The following is a 17,317-nucleotide window of genomic DNA, read 5'->3' on the forward strand; positions in this document are numbered from 1 at the left end:
AATATTGACAAAATACTGAAAAAAGAGATAAAAAGTTTTTTTTGAAATCTTATCATGTTAATACTTTTGCACAAAAATGTCATTTCCCGTTTCCAGAACATGTTGACATGTGCCCGAAACAAACTCCATCAGGATTGACATTTGTAATACTGCACGCGGAAATGAACTGAAATTGATTTGAAAAGAAGTTGATTAACTTAATATGTTGTTACAAATTTAATATTTGTACGAGAATAATGATCATGATTGCCCAGAAAAGTGTTCATTTTTTAAATTATTGATTGTGCTTTTTGCTTTGATTGTTCCTTATTACTCGAGATTGGTGAATGTACAGTTACTTTGATCAAACAGGGCTAGTCACTTTTGTGTGTTTATTATCTTATTTTTATGTATATTTATAATTGTAATTGAACAATTGTGCATGTTTTGATAATTATCAAACTCGGAATAAATGCATTTACTTCTCTTTTTTTTCTTATACTGAAAGTAATAAACGAAGAAAAATGAGTGTTTCCTAGAAACATCGATATTTATCAAAAGAGATATATATATAAATTGGTAACAAAACGTATGTTTATTAATTAGAATTATTGGAAAATTTGTGGTGTATCGTCAAGTGACGTACCAAGCGTTTCTTATAAAAGCGATGAATGGAGAAATCAATTCTTTCAAATGGTGAATAAATACGCTACGTGTCAGGGCAGCTGTGTTGACTGATAAATGATTAGTAAATACCACGGTGGATTTGTAATAAATTGAGCTTAGCATAATAGATGGATAGGAATTATTTTGTCTGAACTTTAAACAAAATAGATTGTATACCTCACACATTAATCAAACTAACAGAAGAGTTTTTATCTCGTTAATAACTGCCTTGAAAACAAATTGGCAAACTTGAAAATGAATAAATTAAATTTCTTTGTTTTGTATGAAATATCTTACATTATTTATCACCTTGTTGAAACAGTTTAGTTTAAAACAGTGCGAATTTTCTGAGATTATTTTCTAATATAGAAAAGGATTGCAAAATTTAAGTGTACTAGGAACAGAAAATTGGCAATAAAATCCCATGACTTGAGATAATTTCTCAAAATGACATAATTCATTTGAAAGTGCGTGGACTCGTGTCATGAATATAGGAATAATTATCAATTGTTATTCAATTAAAAGAGGTTTTTAAACATGGGAGATTCACAGTTTATTAGTACAAATCAACCGAATATTTCGAGTGATAACAATACGAGCTTTGACTACAATGAGTCATATTTTGACTACTATTACGTTTATGATGATGTCACTTTCTGGCAGGTTTGTATGATTTATTATTTTAGAAACAAAAGTAGCGCAAGGAAGTATCGAACATTTTAAATGGGTTTTAACATTATTCAGAGGCATGATTTCAAAACGCTATCAGCAAACATAAGAATAATAATGATAGAAAGAAAATATCCAAGGCCTATTATTTGCATCATAAGCAAACTTTACATAAATATTTTCAAACACTTCCGTCAAATTGAACACATTTTCGGTACATGTACTCTGTTTCATTTTATCTCATACATTTCCTTTTGCCTCTCTTAATTTGCTTCCAGAATTCCAATTTACAACCCTTTATTCTGTCTTGAATTATATACTCCTTGTTGTAGAAATCTTACTTTTAATCAAAGTAATTGTAATGCTGTTACTAGTTTTCGATATGTTACATACAATTTAAATCTAAATATCGTATTTTATAGTTTTATCTGTTTATTAGTATGTTACTAAAAGGATAAAAAGCTATATATAATGATTTTTTGTTTGACAAAAAGTAAAACTATGCTTTTTTAAATAATCTTAATTAAAATGGTTGATTCTCAAAAGAATTTTAACAAAGACTGCCTGTTTAAACATATAAAACACATTGTTATCGTAGGTTAACATAAAACTTTGTTCCGGATGGAAATACTATGCTATTATTTCAAGTAGGATGTTAACTTTACAGCGACGATTTCAAAAATGTGTCATTTATACTATAATGTTGAATTTTTAATGTACATATGACCTTTACTACAAACAGTATATTACGTTAAATAGACAAAGGCTTCGGAAATGAAATAAATTTGAAATTTGAACAATTATGATACTGTTAACTGATTTCTTACTGGGTATTATCTAAGTTATTAGATGTATAATAAACACTTATTCAAAAGACGTTTAAAACTTTATAATATGAAAATTTGAATTACAATATTCTGAACATAAATACAAAAAATACTAAAGTTTACCATCTTGTTTGAAAAATATTGACAATTATAGATCAAATTTTGTATCGGTTTTATACAACAGCAACAATTGTTTTCATTATCTGTAGAACAGATTCACTTATCTAATATCTTCCTTACTTGAAAAGTTATAATAAAAAAGTATGTTTAAATAACGACAACTCAATCAATTTACAATGTATATGAAAATATTTTTTTGCTTTATTGAGACAGATGCATGTCATTTATAATCAAATAGATAGAGGGTGGGGTAAGAAAACCCGTCAGATTTTGTCAAATGTAATCGGAACATCAAACTATTTTTAATAATGATAAACTTAAAACTATTCTTAACATTTGTGCAAAACATAAAGAATGTTCACCATGCTGAATTTGCATTATAATCATTTTGACAAAAGCGCTAAAAGCAGTTTTGTAATTTTCTTTTCTGCAAAAAAAATAATAAAATACAGCAACAGTACAAAGTATTTTTGTTTGTCTTTTTACAAGAAGTTATGCGCAACAAAACGAGCTTGTCGGTTATTTCATTCCATTATAAAAAGTATTACTAAAGTGACTGAAAAGAAATTGCAACACAATTATGGAATCGTGAACATTTTTGCGATCCTGGTTTATGAAAATCTGAATTTACAATGAGTAGCCAAATCCATTGTAACAACGCTTTCTGTAAGAAGCCATCATAATTTCTGACTATTTTTCAATTTCCTTACGTATATTGTTTTCTGACGTCCTTTAATAACGTTTTATAAGTCCAAATAAAATGTTAATACTTGCATTTAATTATATTTACAGGAACCTCAAGTCGTACTTCTGGTCGTCCTTTTTATCTTCATCGTATTTGGGAACGTGACCGTACTTGTTGCCATTGGGTTGTCAAATAAAGGACGGAAAACTCGAATGAATGTTTTCATTGCCAATTTAGCTATTTCTGGTGAGTATTTCTTTATTCAATTGTATTTCGTTTATATTTCTAAAATTAAGTAGTTTGGTTGAGTTAATCACTTTTTGTTTATGAGTTAACTAGTATGTGCATGTGTCAGTAATAAGTCAGTAACTTTTGGTAAATATTTTAATAGATGTGTTGCTTATCTTGCAATTTTTGCCATTGAATAGCTTAATCTATTACTAAATCAGAATTCTATAGCACAAAACATAATTCTAACGACTGCTTTTTCTGGTTATTTCTAGTTAATGTTTCATCATATTATCATTTTGTTGTCCGAAATGTTTGCTTTTTTATTATGGACTTAATATTTTTTTTAGTTACTTGTTTCTTTATGACCAAATATTTGACTTATAACGGTAAAATATGAAAGTTTGACATCTTTAAGATCAAAACAAATCTTCTAAAAAATAAATTGTCTTATTCCACTTGCTTTATGTAAATCACCTTTATTTTATTTCAGACTTGACTGTGGGTTTGTTTCATGTTACAGGAGATATCGCACAACACATCCTAGTGACTTGGCATGGAGGGGTAATTCTCTGCAAGGTTGTAAAATTCCTACAGGTAATTTTACAATTGTTATTGCAAGCCTCGTTACCGCCCAATGGGCGGGTCACCTCGAAACGGATATTCCGATCAGAACCGCAAACATATGTCAGATATTTTTTCTTGCATATTCTACCATAGTCCATTATATTTTAAATTCTGTATCTTTAATTCCACGGAAATTTATATAATTACAACCGTAACTACTTTCTTACAACAGCGTATGAATTACATTCATCACGGTAAAATGACGTCATCCTGAGCGCGCCATTGTACAGCACGCGACTCATCTGGCACCCCCCATGCCAGATGAAATTTCCGGCATGGGTAAAACTCACGGAAACGGCAGTCTGATATGCAAGAAAAAAACATCCAAACCTTTCAATATGTCTTGTAAAAAAAGGACACTTTCACTCCTGCTGAGTGTCCTTACATTGTAGATTTGTTTCATTTTGTAACATAAAATAGTAAACATTACTATACTTTATAGCGTTAGAGTCATGTCATTTCCATAGCGCTTCATTATAATTCTCCTGCGGATAATAATTTGAACAGCTGTCAAATATTTCAGAATTAAACAATTGACATGTCCGTATTCACGAGAGATAATTGTGTTTTATGACAAGAAGGACGCAAAGATCAGTCTCTGAAAATCAAGTGGTAAAGCTACTGCAAACATCTTTTTCTTTTAATACGACTCCCTAAGTTTTCACGCAACATAAATGATTACAGTTAAAATGTTAAAACAATATAAACCTTTTAAACGGCAATTGTCATTTATAAAATGATTATGTTTTCAAAATAGCAAACATAACTTACTTTAAAAATAAAACATTCTAAAAACAAAGACAATAATAATAGTAATTTACCATTACATTTATGCATAAACTTTTTCAGGACTTGTACTTAAAATGATCAATACATATCTTAGCAATAATGTTTCCTTTTTTGCAATACAAAACACACAGCTCACATTTGGTCCTGTTATTTTGTATGAAATGTGTATACATATATCACTGACATGTAGATCGACAACGTTGTATGAACGATATCTATACGTCATTACCAGAGCAATGGTTTATTGTCTATTTAATTGTTTATTGTCATTTTTGGAGATGAAACACAAAGACATTTGAAATCACGTTTTTTTTCTATTCATGGAAAAAATAAATTACTGCTGTAACGTTCGTATCAACTTTTGTAATGCAATACATGTTAATTATGATCTTATAGTTTACATTGAATACTAAAGTCTTCCATTCAACAGTTGCTTGTTTCGATAAGTGCCCATTTCTGGTAGATTAACTTAATTTCAAAACATAAACAAATATAAATTGGACAACAATGTAATTGTGCTTCTAATTTTCCATAGTTATTTATATAATTTTCAGGTTATGGTTATGTATGCCTCCACATTTATGGTTGTGGCATTAAGTATAGACAGAGTAGACGCCATTGCTCGACCAATGAACTTCACAAGGAAGGGTCAGTAATTTTTGTCAGTATCATTTCAAGTACTTTTCATTGACTCCACTAAAGTCTAACAAACTAAAAGCCTTGTAACGCTTTTCAATCTAGGGTCAATTTTCACAATTAGAATAATTATTCTGCAACAAAGAACGGAGTGAGCAATTGATCTTCCATTTTCCACGCATGTTATTGGTCTAGATGTTCTTCAATTGGAAAGTACATGTAGAAACACTATTTTTATTCCTGTCATGTCAAAAATGAAAACCTTAGTGAAGTTCCTTTAAGCATTTAAAGCGGTTGATAATAACTTTAGTTTTATAAAGATGCATTCATACTTACATTGAATCTGAGTGACTCATCGTCTGTACCGTCTTACTTAGTTTGCACCCAGTTAATTGATAACATTTGTTTATCTTTTCCTGTGAAAATTATATCCTGTTTTATGTATCTGTAATTTCAGCCACAACTGTAAGAATTTTGGTATATGCTGCATGGATTATTGGCGGTGTATTCTCCATCCCATCATTATTTCTGTGGGATATTTTACATCATACAGACGGGGATATGTGCATAATAACCCAACTGCATCAGTTATGGCATTGGCAGGTAAGCATAGTTTACTGTCAAATTATACAAACTCAGTCTTATAATACGATTGAAGGAAATGTTAAAAAAGAAATTTATTGTGAAAGAATCTTTACAATGTCCTGAATCAGCATTTTTTTTTAATTTCGAGATTTTAGGCTTTCTTAAGCAATTCCTTTCTAATACATGTTTCTATGTTATTTATTCAAAATTTACAAATTAAGTCATGATTATATATACATACAGAATAATATTGTTTAATAACTTGTTCTTTGAATTAGCAAAATTTTGATATTAAACAAATTCATTATAATTAGTTATATTTAAAAAAGGAGTAGAAGTGGATTTTTCTTTCATATAAAACGTGTGTTATAAAAGCAATGTAAAAACAAAACACATGTTTCATTTTTGATATATTTCAGGTATATATAGTTCTGGTTGCAATGACGGCTTTTATCATACCTGCATTAATCATAATCATATGTTATGGAATAATCATTTTTGTTATATGGGATAAAGGTCGTGGCTTTAATAAATCTCTGCAGTCTCCATATCGAAACAGTAAGTATACGTGGGACATATGTTTTAACCTGTGGGACATATGTTTTAACCTTGATTTGCACATGAAAGTACATTTATAACCTCGTTTAAGAGGTTTTCTTAATTGAATTATTTCCAAAGATCGGTGTTTAATCGTTTACATTAATTGTGTCAATTCAGTGCTCATGCGCAATTGGTTTAATGTATGTTTTAACGAACTGACAGTTGTTTTGTTAGGAAAATGTCCTATAATAGTAAAATACCCTTAATATAACACTTATTGTTGTTGGTAAATTTTGCTTAATCGCATGTGTTTACTAATTATTTTGAGAAAACGTTATACTTGTAAAAAAATGAGTTTAACCCTTTACCTCATATATACGCGAAACAACGCACTTTCGACCCGCCCCCCTCTTTTAGGTCTCATATAGTGAAAAAAATGTCCTTTTTGGGCCTGAAACACATGTTTTCGTTTGAGAAATGTTGATAAAAAAGTGACCACTTTTTCGGCGCCCCTCCCCCAACCAAACGATACACCAGGGGGTTGCCTGAAGGGTGTGTGCCCCTTTCTGTTTGGGGGGTTTGAAGGGGGCGGCAGTCCCCCTTATCGCCAAGAAAATTTTGGACATGTGAGAGGCTCAAAATGACCCCAGATCGATCATTAGGTAACGTGTAACCAACGCTGAAAAGCATTTGAGTCTATCTCAATCCTTTGAGAAGTTGCAGCTCTTTGAAAGCAATTTTGATGGAAAAAATTAACTCAAATAAGTGATTTTTGGCAATTTTGAGATGTCCCCTCGTTGCCATGGTAACAGGAAATTTAAGCCTGAGCATGTTGTTACAAAGGCAATGGTCCAGTCAACATTTGTGCCAAGTTTGATTATTATTGAAGCAGTTTTTATAGTTTTATAGCAATTTGAACTTGTAACGGGAGACTTTTCAATGAAAACAGTCATTTTTCACAAAATGCTCATGAAGTAATGGGTTAATGAAAAAAATAAAAAAATTCTACAAAACAACAATTTTTCTTCAAATTTATATGTAAGGCCATGTTTAAACATGGAAAAACGCGATTTTGGGTAATTTCAGGTATTTTCATCATTTTTTGTTAATGAAAAAAATAAAAAATTCTACAAAACAACAATTTTTCTTCAAATTTATATGTTAGGCCATGTTTAAACATGGAAAAACGCGATTTTGGGTAATTTCAGGTATTTTCATCATTTTTTGTTAACCCTTTACCTCATATATACGCGAAACAACGCACTTTCGACCACCCCCTCTTTAAGGCCTCAAATAGTGAAAAAATGTCCTTTTTGGGCCTCAAACACATTGTTTTCGTTTGAGAAATGTTGATAAAAAAGTGACTATTTTTCGGCGCGGCCCCAAACCAAAGGTACATCAGGGGGTTGCCAGAAGGGGGATGTGCCCCTTTCTGCTTTTTTGGGGGGGGGGGTTGAAGGGGGCGGCTGTCCCCCTCATCGCCAAGAAAATTTTGGACTTGTGAGAGGCTCAAAATGACCCCAGATTGATCATTAGGTAACGTGTAACCAACGCTGAAAAGCATTTGAGTCTATCTCAATCCTTTGAGAAGTTGCAGCTCTTTGAAATCAATTTTGATGGAAAAAATCAACTCAAAATAGTGATTTTTGGATGTCCCCTCGTTGCCATGGTAACAGGAAATTTAAGACTGAGCGTGTTGTTACAAAGGCAATGGTCAAGTCAACATTTGTGCCAAGTTTGATTAGTATTGAAACAGTTTTATAGTTCTATAGCAATTTGAACTTGTAACGGGAGACTTTTCAATGAAAACAGCCATTTTTTACAAAATGCTCATGAAGTAATTGGTTAAATGTTCAACTCCATATATTTTGACGTTTTAGCGCCTACGTTAAGGTGAAGAAATGATGACTGTCTCGGCATATTGCACTATTGTTTGTTAGTTTGTATGTTTGTTGTGTTTCGAACGAATTTGGTTTTCTATATTCTATTCTATACTTCTTTTTCTCCATAATGTTTTTATACTTCTTCTTCTTCTTCCTCCTCTTCTTCTTCTTCTTCTTCTAATTATTATTATTATTATTATTATTATGTTTATCATTATGCATGATTTTTATTTCTGTTTGTTGTTATTGTAGTAAAATTGTGTGATAAAATGAGTTGTATAATATTTTTATATTTCATAGTGGTAAATTTTGAGAAATTTAAATGAAAAACAGAAATATTATCCTTTAATGATTCCAATTCTAATCTTGATATGCTTACAGAATCTGATGTTGCTAAACCATATGGCAGTAAAGGAATAATCCCCCAGGCAAAAGTCAAAACAATTAAAATGACCATGGTTATTGTTTGTGGTAGGTTTCATACTCTTAGTTAGCAATCAGACAGGTTCTCGTTAAAAATCTGCATCGTGATATGAGCCGCGTCACGACAAAACCAACATAATGGGTTTGCGAGCAGCATGGATCCAGACCTGCCTGCGCATCCGCGCAGTCTGATCAGGATCCATGATGTTCCCTTACAAACCCTATACCACGTAGAGATACTGATAGCGAACAGCATGGATCCTGATCAGACTGCGCGGATGCGCAGGCTGGTCTGGATCCATGCTGGTCGCAAAACCATTATGTTGGTTTTGTCGTGACGCGGCTCATATATTTGTTCATATTTAGACATTAATGGTTATTCGAGTTATGTAAAGGAATAGACAAGTGAAAACATAATTTGAGCAAACATATAATCACTGTACACATTTGTTTTGTCTTCAGACGTGAAGTCGCCTGAAGTTAAATATTATTTTGAAAATTTACAAATGGACTTGCAGGATTTGAATACGCTATAATTGTAAAAAAATATTTCTTCAAATGTTGCTTTAACCATTCGACGTTAAATACAATTGTATTCAAAACTCTGACATTTTCTTTAAATGATTGTATTGCAAATGCATTTTATTTATTTCATGAAATAAAATCATCTCAATAAACTATATCTTTAAATGCCAATACATTTCATTTAAATAGGCACCATGATTGAAATATCATCGCACATCATAAGTTGATGCTGATAATGAAATAATTTTAGAAAGCATATTAGATTTATGTATTTAAAATAATGTGAGGTTTTAAAGAGGTTTCAGCACTTTTGAGTGTTTAGAATAGAGTATCGCTCAAGCCGGTGCTAGGGGGCGTGATGGATGTTGCACATTTTCATTATCTCTCATGTACAGACTCAATCAAACCGAGTCTTCAATGTTCATGTCATTTTGCTGTTTTTAATGCTTCTGAGGGATCATTTTTCGAGATATGTTTGTTCTTGTATTGACCCAGAAATAAGTGAACTTTTTGTCCCACCTAAGAACTCATCACAAAAACAACGTTTTTAAGATAATTTATTTGAGTTTCTTTAATTTGATTTGGGCTAATTTAAATGTTAAATTAATAAGAAAGAGTTTGATTTTGAAATCTAGACGTATTATTTCAGTGTTTATTCTATGTTGGTGCCCTTATTTTGTGTTCAACTTGACCGATGTGTTCAGGCAAAGACAAAAGTCTGCCACAGAGCGAAGTATTACATCCTTGGTTCAAAGTCTTGCTCCGTTAAATTCTGCAGCAAACCCTATGATATATGGATTTTTTAGTACGAGGATATGTCAAAATTTAAGGTCAGTATATTGACTAATCTTAGATATCTAACTTTTTCTTATTTTCAGGTAACTTAATAACCACTGTTCATTATTTTTAGTTTACGTCATACCCCGGTCACATATTCACGGAAAACGCCTACGGAAGAGCCACGGATTAATTCCAGCATCGTCCGTAGTTACCCGTACTGGTCTGTAGCTCTCCGTATTGTAACCGTAATCAATCGTAGTAGTCCTTGTATATCCGTAGCGATCCTTGACAATTTTTGAACATGCACAAAAATTTGCTACGGAAAAACCAACCGTAGCGTATCCCTATTAGTCCGTATTAAACCGTACTGATACGTACTTGTCCGTACGTAAACCGTTCTAGTCCGTACTGATTCGTAGGCCCCAACTTGTCCACGGTTTGGTACGGAGAACTACGTATGTGTACGGTTACCCTACGTATAAGCTACGGTTTTAATACGGATTAATACGGCATTATCACGGAAAGCCACGATCGTAATACGCTGTACTACGGAGAGGCAAGGATTAGCACGGTCTTTTACGGTTTATTGCGTTGCATCACGAAACGGTACGGAATGGTACGGTCCACCACTGTTTAGTACGGATAAATTAAGTATCATGTACTTTTTCAAAGGTACAAATACCGCCTGCTTGTTCAAAACAGATATTTGTGTGAACATTCAATAAATGATAATTGCCATTAACTGGCTGCAACTGTATATTGATATGGCTCAGAATACGGAGGCAGTGGTCAAGCTGCTTCATGACATGCATAGAGGTAAAAAAAATATGTTAATATCGTACAACAATGCATAAGTATATTTTACAAACCATTGAATTGTGAAATTGGAGTAAATATGTACATAAAACGAAGTGTCTCATAAGCCTCGGACGCTGGCCCTTGAATGATACTTAGATTAATTAACAAGCATTTTACATATTCTTAAAACATAAACATTCACGATAATTAATGTAATTGTAAATGAACAGCACATTTTAAAATCAAAAGAGAAGCAGTATTGATCAACATTTTTCATTAATGATTACTGGTCCATATCTAATCAGGTAAGAGAAGACAGAAGTGATGGTTGACTAGAGATGGGCTTTTACGAAGACCCCTTCATGTTTAGTATGAGGCTCTCATGGCCGAACTTGTTGAGGATCCGGCGTCCTTCAAGAAATTCACTATAATCAGACCTGATATGTCTCGGGGGTCGGACGCGATGAGGCCGAATCATTTCCGCCAAAATCATTGAACTCTGCTATTTGTTTTCCAGGTGTTCTTTTCTTGTGAGACATTGAGCATGCAAGAGGTTGTGGACGGATATAATAGGTCCGTATAGATCCGTGGCAATTCGTTCTTCTCCGTATCAATTCGTCCTTCTCCGTATCAGACCGTACTTATTCGTACTAACCCGTGCTTATACCGTAGCAGACCGTAGTGTATCCGTAGTGTGTCCGTCCTGATTCGTGTCGCTCCGTATCAAACCGTGTCGGTCCGTAACAATCCGTGTCTCTCCCGGGGCTTTTGGTGGTAAATCCGTCGAACTCCGTACTCATACCGTTGTGTGTCCGTACTGGAACTGTAGCGGACTACGGAATTTCACATTTCCGTAGTAATCCGTAAACAATTGGACCGTAGCTCTTCCGTGGCATTATCCGTGAATATGTGACCGGGGCATTAGATATTAAACTTTATTACAGGTAACTAAGTTTGTTACACTACATATTTAATTGTTATTTCGAATATATATGTTGCTGTGTAGATTACTACAACGAAAAAAAAGAACTCTATAATGATTAAAATTTTCAATTATTGCTCATTTCAGACGAATTAATTGTGTTGATTATGTATACACTCGATGTTGCCAATGCTTTACGATGACCAGCAAAGTTAAAAATTCGCAACTCTCATCTGAACAGACAAATCTCGATGTAACATCTGGAAAAACGTTTACAAGTTCAAGACGGGGCTATAATTGTCTTGTGAGTGTAAATGCAACAAACGGTGGAAATTCTCGCCGCCGCACTGTTGAAACAGGCAATGAAACCAACTTCATAGAAGGAAATGTTAGAGAGGAAGTGACTACAGCTCAAGCCGTAAATACTTCCAATGTTAATTCAGGTGATGAGGCAAAGCCGTTTTTACCCCGTAGGCACTCTGGTCTACCGTTAGTTAATAGAAAAATAACTGATCAAGAAACAATTATGTTAGAAACATATAGAGCGAAAGGATTGAATGCGCCATCTAATGGTGATTTTACGCTTGCAGAAATGAATCAAAACATCAATATAGGTCGCCCAACTGAAATTGAAAGAAGTAACCAACGTGCCTGTGAAACAAATAATGAAAACAGAGACAACTCTGCAGAAATGGTGTATGTTCAACTTTGAAAAATAGATTTGGAAAGTCTTAATGTGAACATAAGATGTTTCCATAGTTATGTTATTCTATCATAATTTTATCATTTTACTTTAAAATAAAAATTGCATGAATGAATGGACGATAAAATACATGTGTTTGCATTTTGATTGAAAAATAATCCTAAAGACCTTGCAAAAAATATATATATCAATAGGTCAAACAATGTTTATGACCGTTCAAAACCATTTAAAGGAGTCTCGAAAGTGACACGGGTATTTGACAAACCAAGTTATAAGTTATATATGTGCAAATTTTTTGTTTGCTTCTTTTCATTGTCATAATGATCTTTACTATGATCAAATGATTTCAATTATACAACAAGTTCTATAGATAATTATGGTCTTACATTTGATACAAAACAGTATGAAGTGAATAAATATTTTGAAAACCGAATGTACACGGAAATCTTGTATCTTAAATACCGGACCACCGTTAACTTTGTAAAAAAAAAAACATATCTTATTTAACACAGATGTTTGTAAGTTTAAATTGTTTGAACACTATGAACAAAAGCATATTTTATAAAGACTTTCGCCATTTCAAACAGTTAACTAAACACAAACCAAGAACAACAAACATCAACGCATTAATAAAAGCAAACAAATAAAAAGCTTTTAACTGTCTTTTTTAAAGATCCTGTCACACAATTTTTATGGTTTTAAATCATAAATATGATGCTCAATATTGTAGGTTCCAAAAAGCATTATTTATAAAGAAATAGCCGAATTTAACATTCATGTAAATAAAAGGAGTTAATAAAAAAAAAATTCTATAAAGTCAAATTTTACAATAAGAAATGAATGCATATATTTTAATGATTATATATAATATGCACAAATATTTGTAGTACATATTTTACATATTCTTTGAAAATTGTTCATTTGCATAATTATGTACATATGTATAAGTTCACTTAGTGTGGTTAACCACTGTGATCACAACACACAGGGTCTTTAATACAAAGGCTTTTAAAATTTGTTATTAGCATCTGTTTTTTATAGAGCGCATCATGTTAAAATAAATGGTGTTTGATTCAATTTGTTAAATAATTTAATGCGTAGATTTGTCAAAGATAAAGTGCCTTGTCACACAAAGCGTAACACATATAAGGAGTCGAGTGTTACATTTCCTATCTTATTATTCACCAGCGATCATATATACACGTCCTTCGACTATATCAATTTACGGAAGTCTTCATTTGATTGATTGTATAAAATTTATCTTTAAAACAATTTAGATATACCTAAAGTTTTACGGAAATTTAAGGACTTAAACAAATGAAGTAAAACCACACTGGAATATAAATGTACACATCTACATCTGCTTTTTTACAAATGGAAAAAAAACACACAATGATACATGGAAAGGCAAAACTCAAAGTAAAAGTTTGTTTTTCCAAAGAATGGATTGAATAAAATTCCTTACAGTATTAAGGGATTTCAGAATTGTATATAATTTATATTTAACATGACTGTCCAAATGATTTTATTGTTATAATAAAACTCTTTTTTCTCCAAAACGTGTATAATATATGTAAATGTGTATTGCGCGTGTGTGTGTCTGCTTCTCGTGTAGCAAGTTATTTACTGTCTTAAAAGTTATATTCTTCTAGGCATACGGGATCAAACCACGAGTACTTTCAGACCCTAATGTTAACAACTGTCTAAAAAGAATTGATATTTGACCTAAAAGATAACATATCAGTAAATAGCTTGCCTTTTCACACTTTTACGTATTCGATAGTGTTTGCTTTTTTTTACTTTATACCTCGTTATTCATTTCATTTTTATATTACAACGGTTTTCTTAACAAAGCAAAGGCATTAAAATACACCATTTATTATTTCTCGTGTAAAACAACATGTTAAATGTGTTTTTTGTTGTTGCTTTTTTTTTGATTTACACGATAAATTGATAACTTGATGATAGTTGATTTTGAAATAATTGAATATATTTCTATAAGCTATTGCAATTGAGAAAACTTTTTTAGATTGATCTTCTCAAGGAATCCATCAAATGCGTCTCACTAGGATTTTATGTAAGAAAGTTCTATTTGTCTTGTCAGTCAAATACAGAGAAGTTTATACTAGGAAAGGGTTATGTACAAATTATTTTCTTTACCTAATGATATGTCAAGGGACGTCGAAATAGGATGGTACTATATATTTTACAACATTAATTGTCCCTTGATAGAATTCCAACCACTATAGGTAATAATTTTGTCGACTTTAACATCCGATGCTATTGAGTCGTAAGCATTTGTATCTACAATTTTATAGGGCCATTAAGCCTACGAATGCTATGATTTCTATAATTTTAAGCTTATAAAATAATTTGATATCGTCTTACAATTTCTAAAAAGTAACACGTTGGTCATATAGCTGAGGCATATTTTGCGTCTTTTGCACATTGACAATCAGTACTGATAAAGTGAATAAGTATTTTGAATGGAAGTAAAACTACATATTTTTAAATATCACAAAATAGTGCACATGTAAAACTATTTCTTCAGGTAAAATGCATCTCACATATTCTAAATCCATTATACAACATTATTGAATGTAATGTTATATAAATATATTTGTTACTATATTAAGATTATTACGTGGTACGCATGACTCAAAGAGAAACACGTAGTTTGTTCTTGTTTCTTTAACACATATGTATGCACAACCAGTTGTTAAACAATGTGGAAAAGAACTTCGAGAAGCTTTAACATCAAAACCAATTCTACAAGAATACAATATATATTTTTACATCTAATCTGATATTGATTACCTGCATTGTTTTTTTTATTACCATGAGCCGCTGTACCGCTGTCTTGTCATTTTGTGCGCTAAAGTATATTGATATTTATGTGTACATCGTCAACGGAAGTGTATTCCCGGAGGAAATTATAAAATGCGTACACTATCTGTCAAACTAATATACGTAAGTAATTTTCATATAAATGTATCCAAAAATAATATTTTTAACTAAGCATTGAAAAAGATATCAAAACGATATCTTGCACAACAAATTAAATGCTGAATCTGTCGAAGAAAATTATCATAACATTGATTGTGTTTTAAATATCAGTTTGATCAAACGCATCTTGAATATATAATTCATTTAACATGTCTGTTACGCCTCATAAAATATTACATCTGTCTTTAAAATGACGTTCAATAGATGTAAATCTTTGAATTGCACAACACTTATGCACTGGTTAGTGTATAAATCAATCATAAGATTTTAGAAAATTAGAATAGTAACTGTTTTAGATCAAAGAAGCCGCATGTTTGCTAGAAATATGTGATCAGGCTTAAAATCTACAATTATAACAAAACAATTGTAAATGCAATATGTAGATAGATAATAACTGTATGTACAATACATACAACATGATGTTTGACGTTTGATTAAAATTCTAATGTAGGCACATGGTGTCAAAAAAAATGACAGTAGAGCTTTCTCTCTAACAAATAACTGAAATTTTATACATAAACATCTGAAGCATCGCAGTTTTATTAACTGAATTATAATAGTAGTGTAAAAGTGGGGGGGGGGGGGGAATTATACCTGTTGGTAGGATTTGCCTTTTTGGTAACTGCGCATGCGTGGAATGGCACCAAGATATTGGCGTCCGCGCAGAAGCGCGGCGCCCTTATGGAATGAAATCAGATTTTGTGAAAGGGCGACAGCAACTTCTCGAGCCTTTTAGTCGGTCATAATAAAAGCCGATCATTCCGATCGGTATGAGGGTGCTTGATTATTAATTAAGAATGAAATGTCGCGATATGTTACGATGAATAGCGAACTGGAGAATTTCGCAATGCAAACATTTTCAAATGAAATAACCTTTTCCGTCAATAAATCGCGCTCTTCGGGTTTTTTTATTTATCATTTTGTAGCACACAGTGGGTTATCATGGTATGTTATTGTTGTACATGTCAGTTGATGGCCTAAATATTCCGAAAATCTATTTTTAGATATATCTATTTACCACTCCTATCGGTAATTCCCGGTCTCTCCCGGCCTATTTTGACCGGGATTTACTAGTGACCGGCGAATAGTACCACACGTTTATTGTCCGGTCTCTCCCGGTTTTGGAGTAGATGTTTGATATCGTTACAATTAAAAAAAAAACAACAACAATAGCATGTTTCATTTTATCTACCAATAAATATGTACAATAATTGAGAAAAACGTACATTTTTTTGGTATTAATATGACATTATCAACTTTGAAACATTTTATTTAATTTGTTATCCGTGTTTAGTAAAGATGCCGAGGAATTATTCAAAGTTACAAATTAGATTTTATGAATTATTCAATTGATTGATAATTTAAAAAATGATAAAGAAAAATACAAATGTATATGTACATGGTTTAAGAATAAACAATATTATATATTGAAAGATAAACCATAATTCACCGAGTTTTTCCAGTTAAGTTTTGACTTATAATCATCGGTCAATATGTCAATTGAATTCTTAAAATTTATTTTACAATTTTAATAAAAAAAGAGTAGTAAAAACTAAGTATTAAAATAGCACATAAAACACAAAAAAGAAAAGAAAACAATATTCATAAAATTTGTATTTTATTTATTAAAATTAATAGATATTACAATTATTGTATAATAAACAATTATGCTCAACATGATCAACATGGTAATATAACCAGTGTCATATTTTTACTAAGTGTGAACAGATACCTTAAGAGGGGGTCTTCGCTAATAGCGATAACATAATAAGGGACAATTACAAAGGTGTGGTACGTGTTGATCATGCGTTACACATATGGATTATAAATGATTGTATACATGTATATTCGTTGCTATTAATAACCACGATCATAAAGAAATAACAAGTAATATTCTAATCTCTAGCATGCCAATCAAAGTTCATA

General features: G+C 31.7%; 1 protein-coding gene across 1 annotated transcript; it reads left to right on the plus strand.

Annotated features, from left to right (window-relative positions):
- The first annotated feature begins 659 nt into the window (after positions 1–659).
- LOC132744902 (cardioacceleratory peptide receptor-like) lies at positions 660–12,691 on the plus strand. Its single transcript, XM_060733695.1, has 9 exons — positions 660–1,308; positions 3,054–3,192; positions 3,668–3,771; positions 5,145–5,238; positions 5,684–5,829; positions 6,231–6,369; positions 8,616–8,705; positions 9,832–10,012; positions 11,830–12,691. The coding sequence occupies exons 1-9, from the start codon at positions 1,183–1,185 to the stop codon at positions 12,392–12,394; spliced, it is 1,584 nt and encodes a 527-aa protein (XP_060589678.1). The 5' UTR covers positions 660–1,182; the 3' UTR covers positions 12,395–12,691.
- The last annotated feature ends 4,626 nt before the right edge of the window (positions 12,692–17,317 follow it).

This window comes from Ruditapes philippinarum, unplaced genomic scaffold, assembly GCF_026571515.1.
Source record: "Ruditapes philippinarum isolate M1 unplaced genomic scaffold, ASM2657151v2 ctg3332_1_1_1_1, whole genome shotgun sequence".
Lineage (NCBI taxonomy): Eukaryota > Metazoa > Mollusca > Bivalvia > Venerida > Veneridae > Ruditapes > Ruditapes philippinarum.

Coding starts and splice junctions, on each gene's coding strand:
- LOC132744902 (XM_060733695.1), top strand. CDS start 1,183: ATGGGAGATTCACAGTTTATTAGTACAAATCAACCGAATATTTCGAGT. Junction 3,772..5,144: donor AGGTTGTAAAATTCCTACAG/GTAATTTTACAA, acceptor TATAATTTTCAG/GTTATGGTTATGTATGCCTC. Junction 10,013..11,829: donor AGGATATGTCAAAATTTAAG/GTCAGTATATTG, acceptor TGCTCATTTCAG/ACGAATTAATTGTGTTGATT.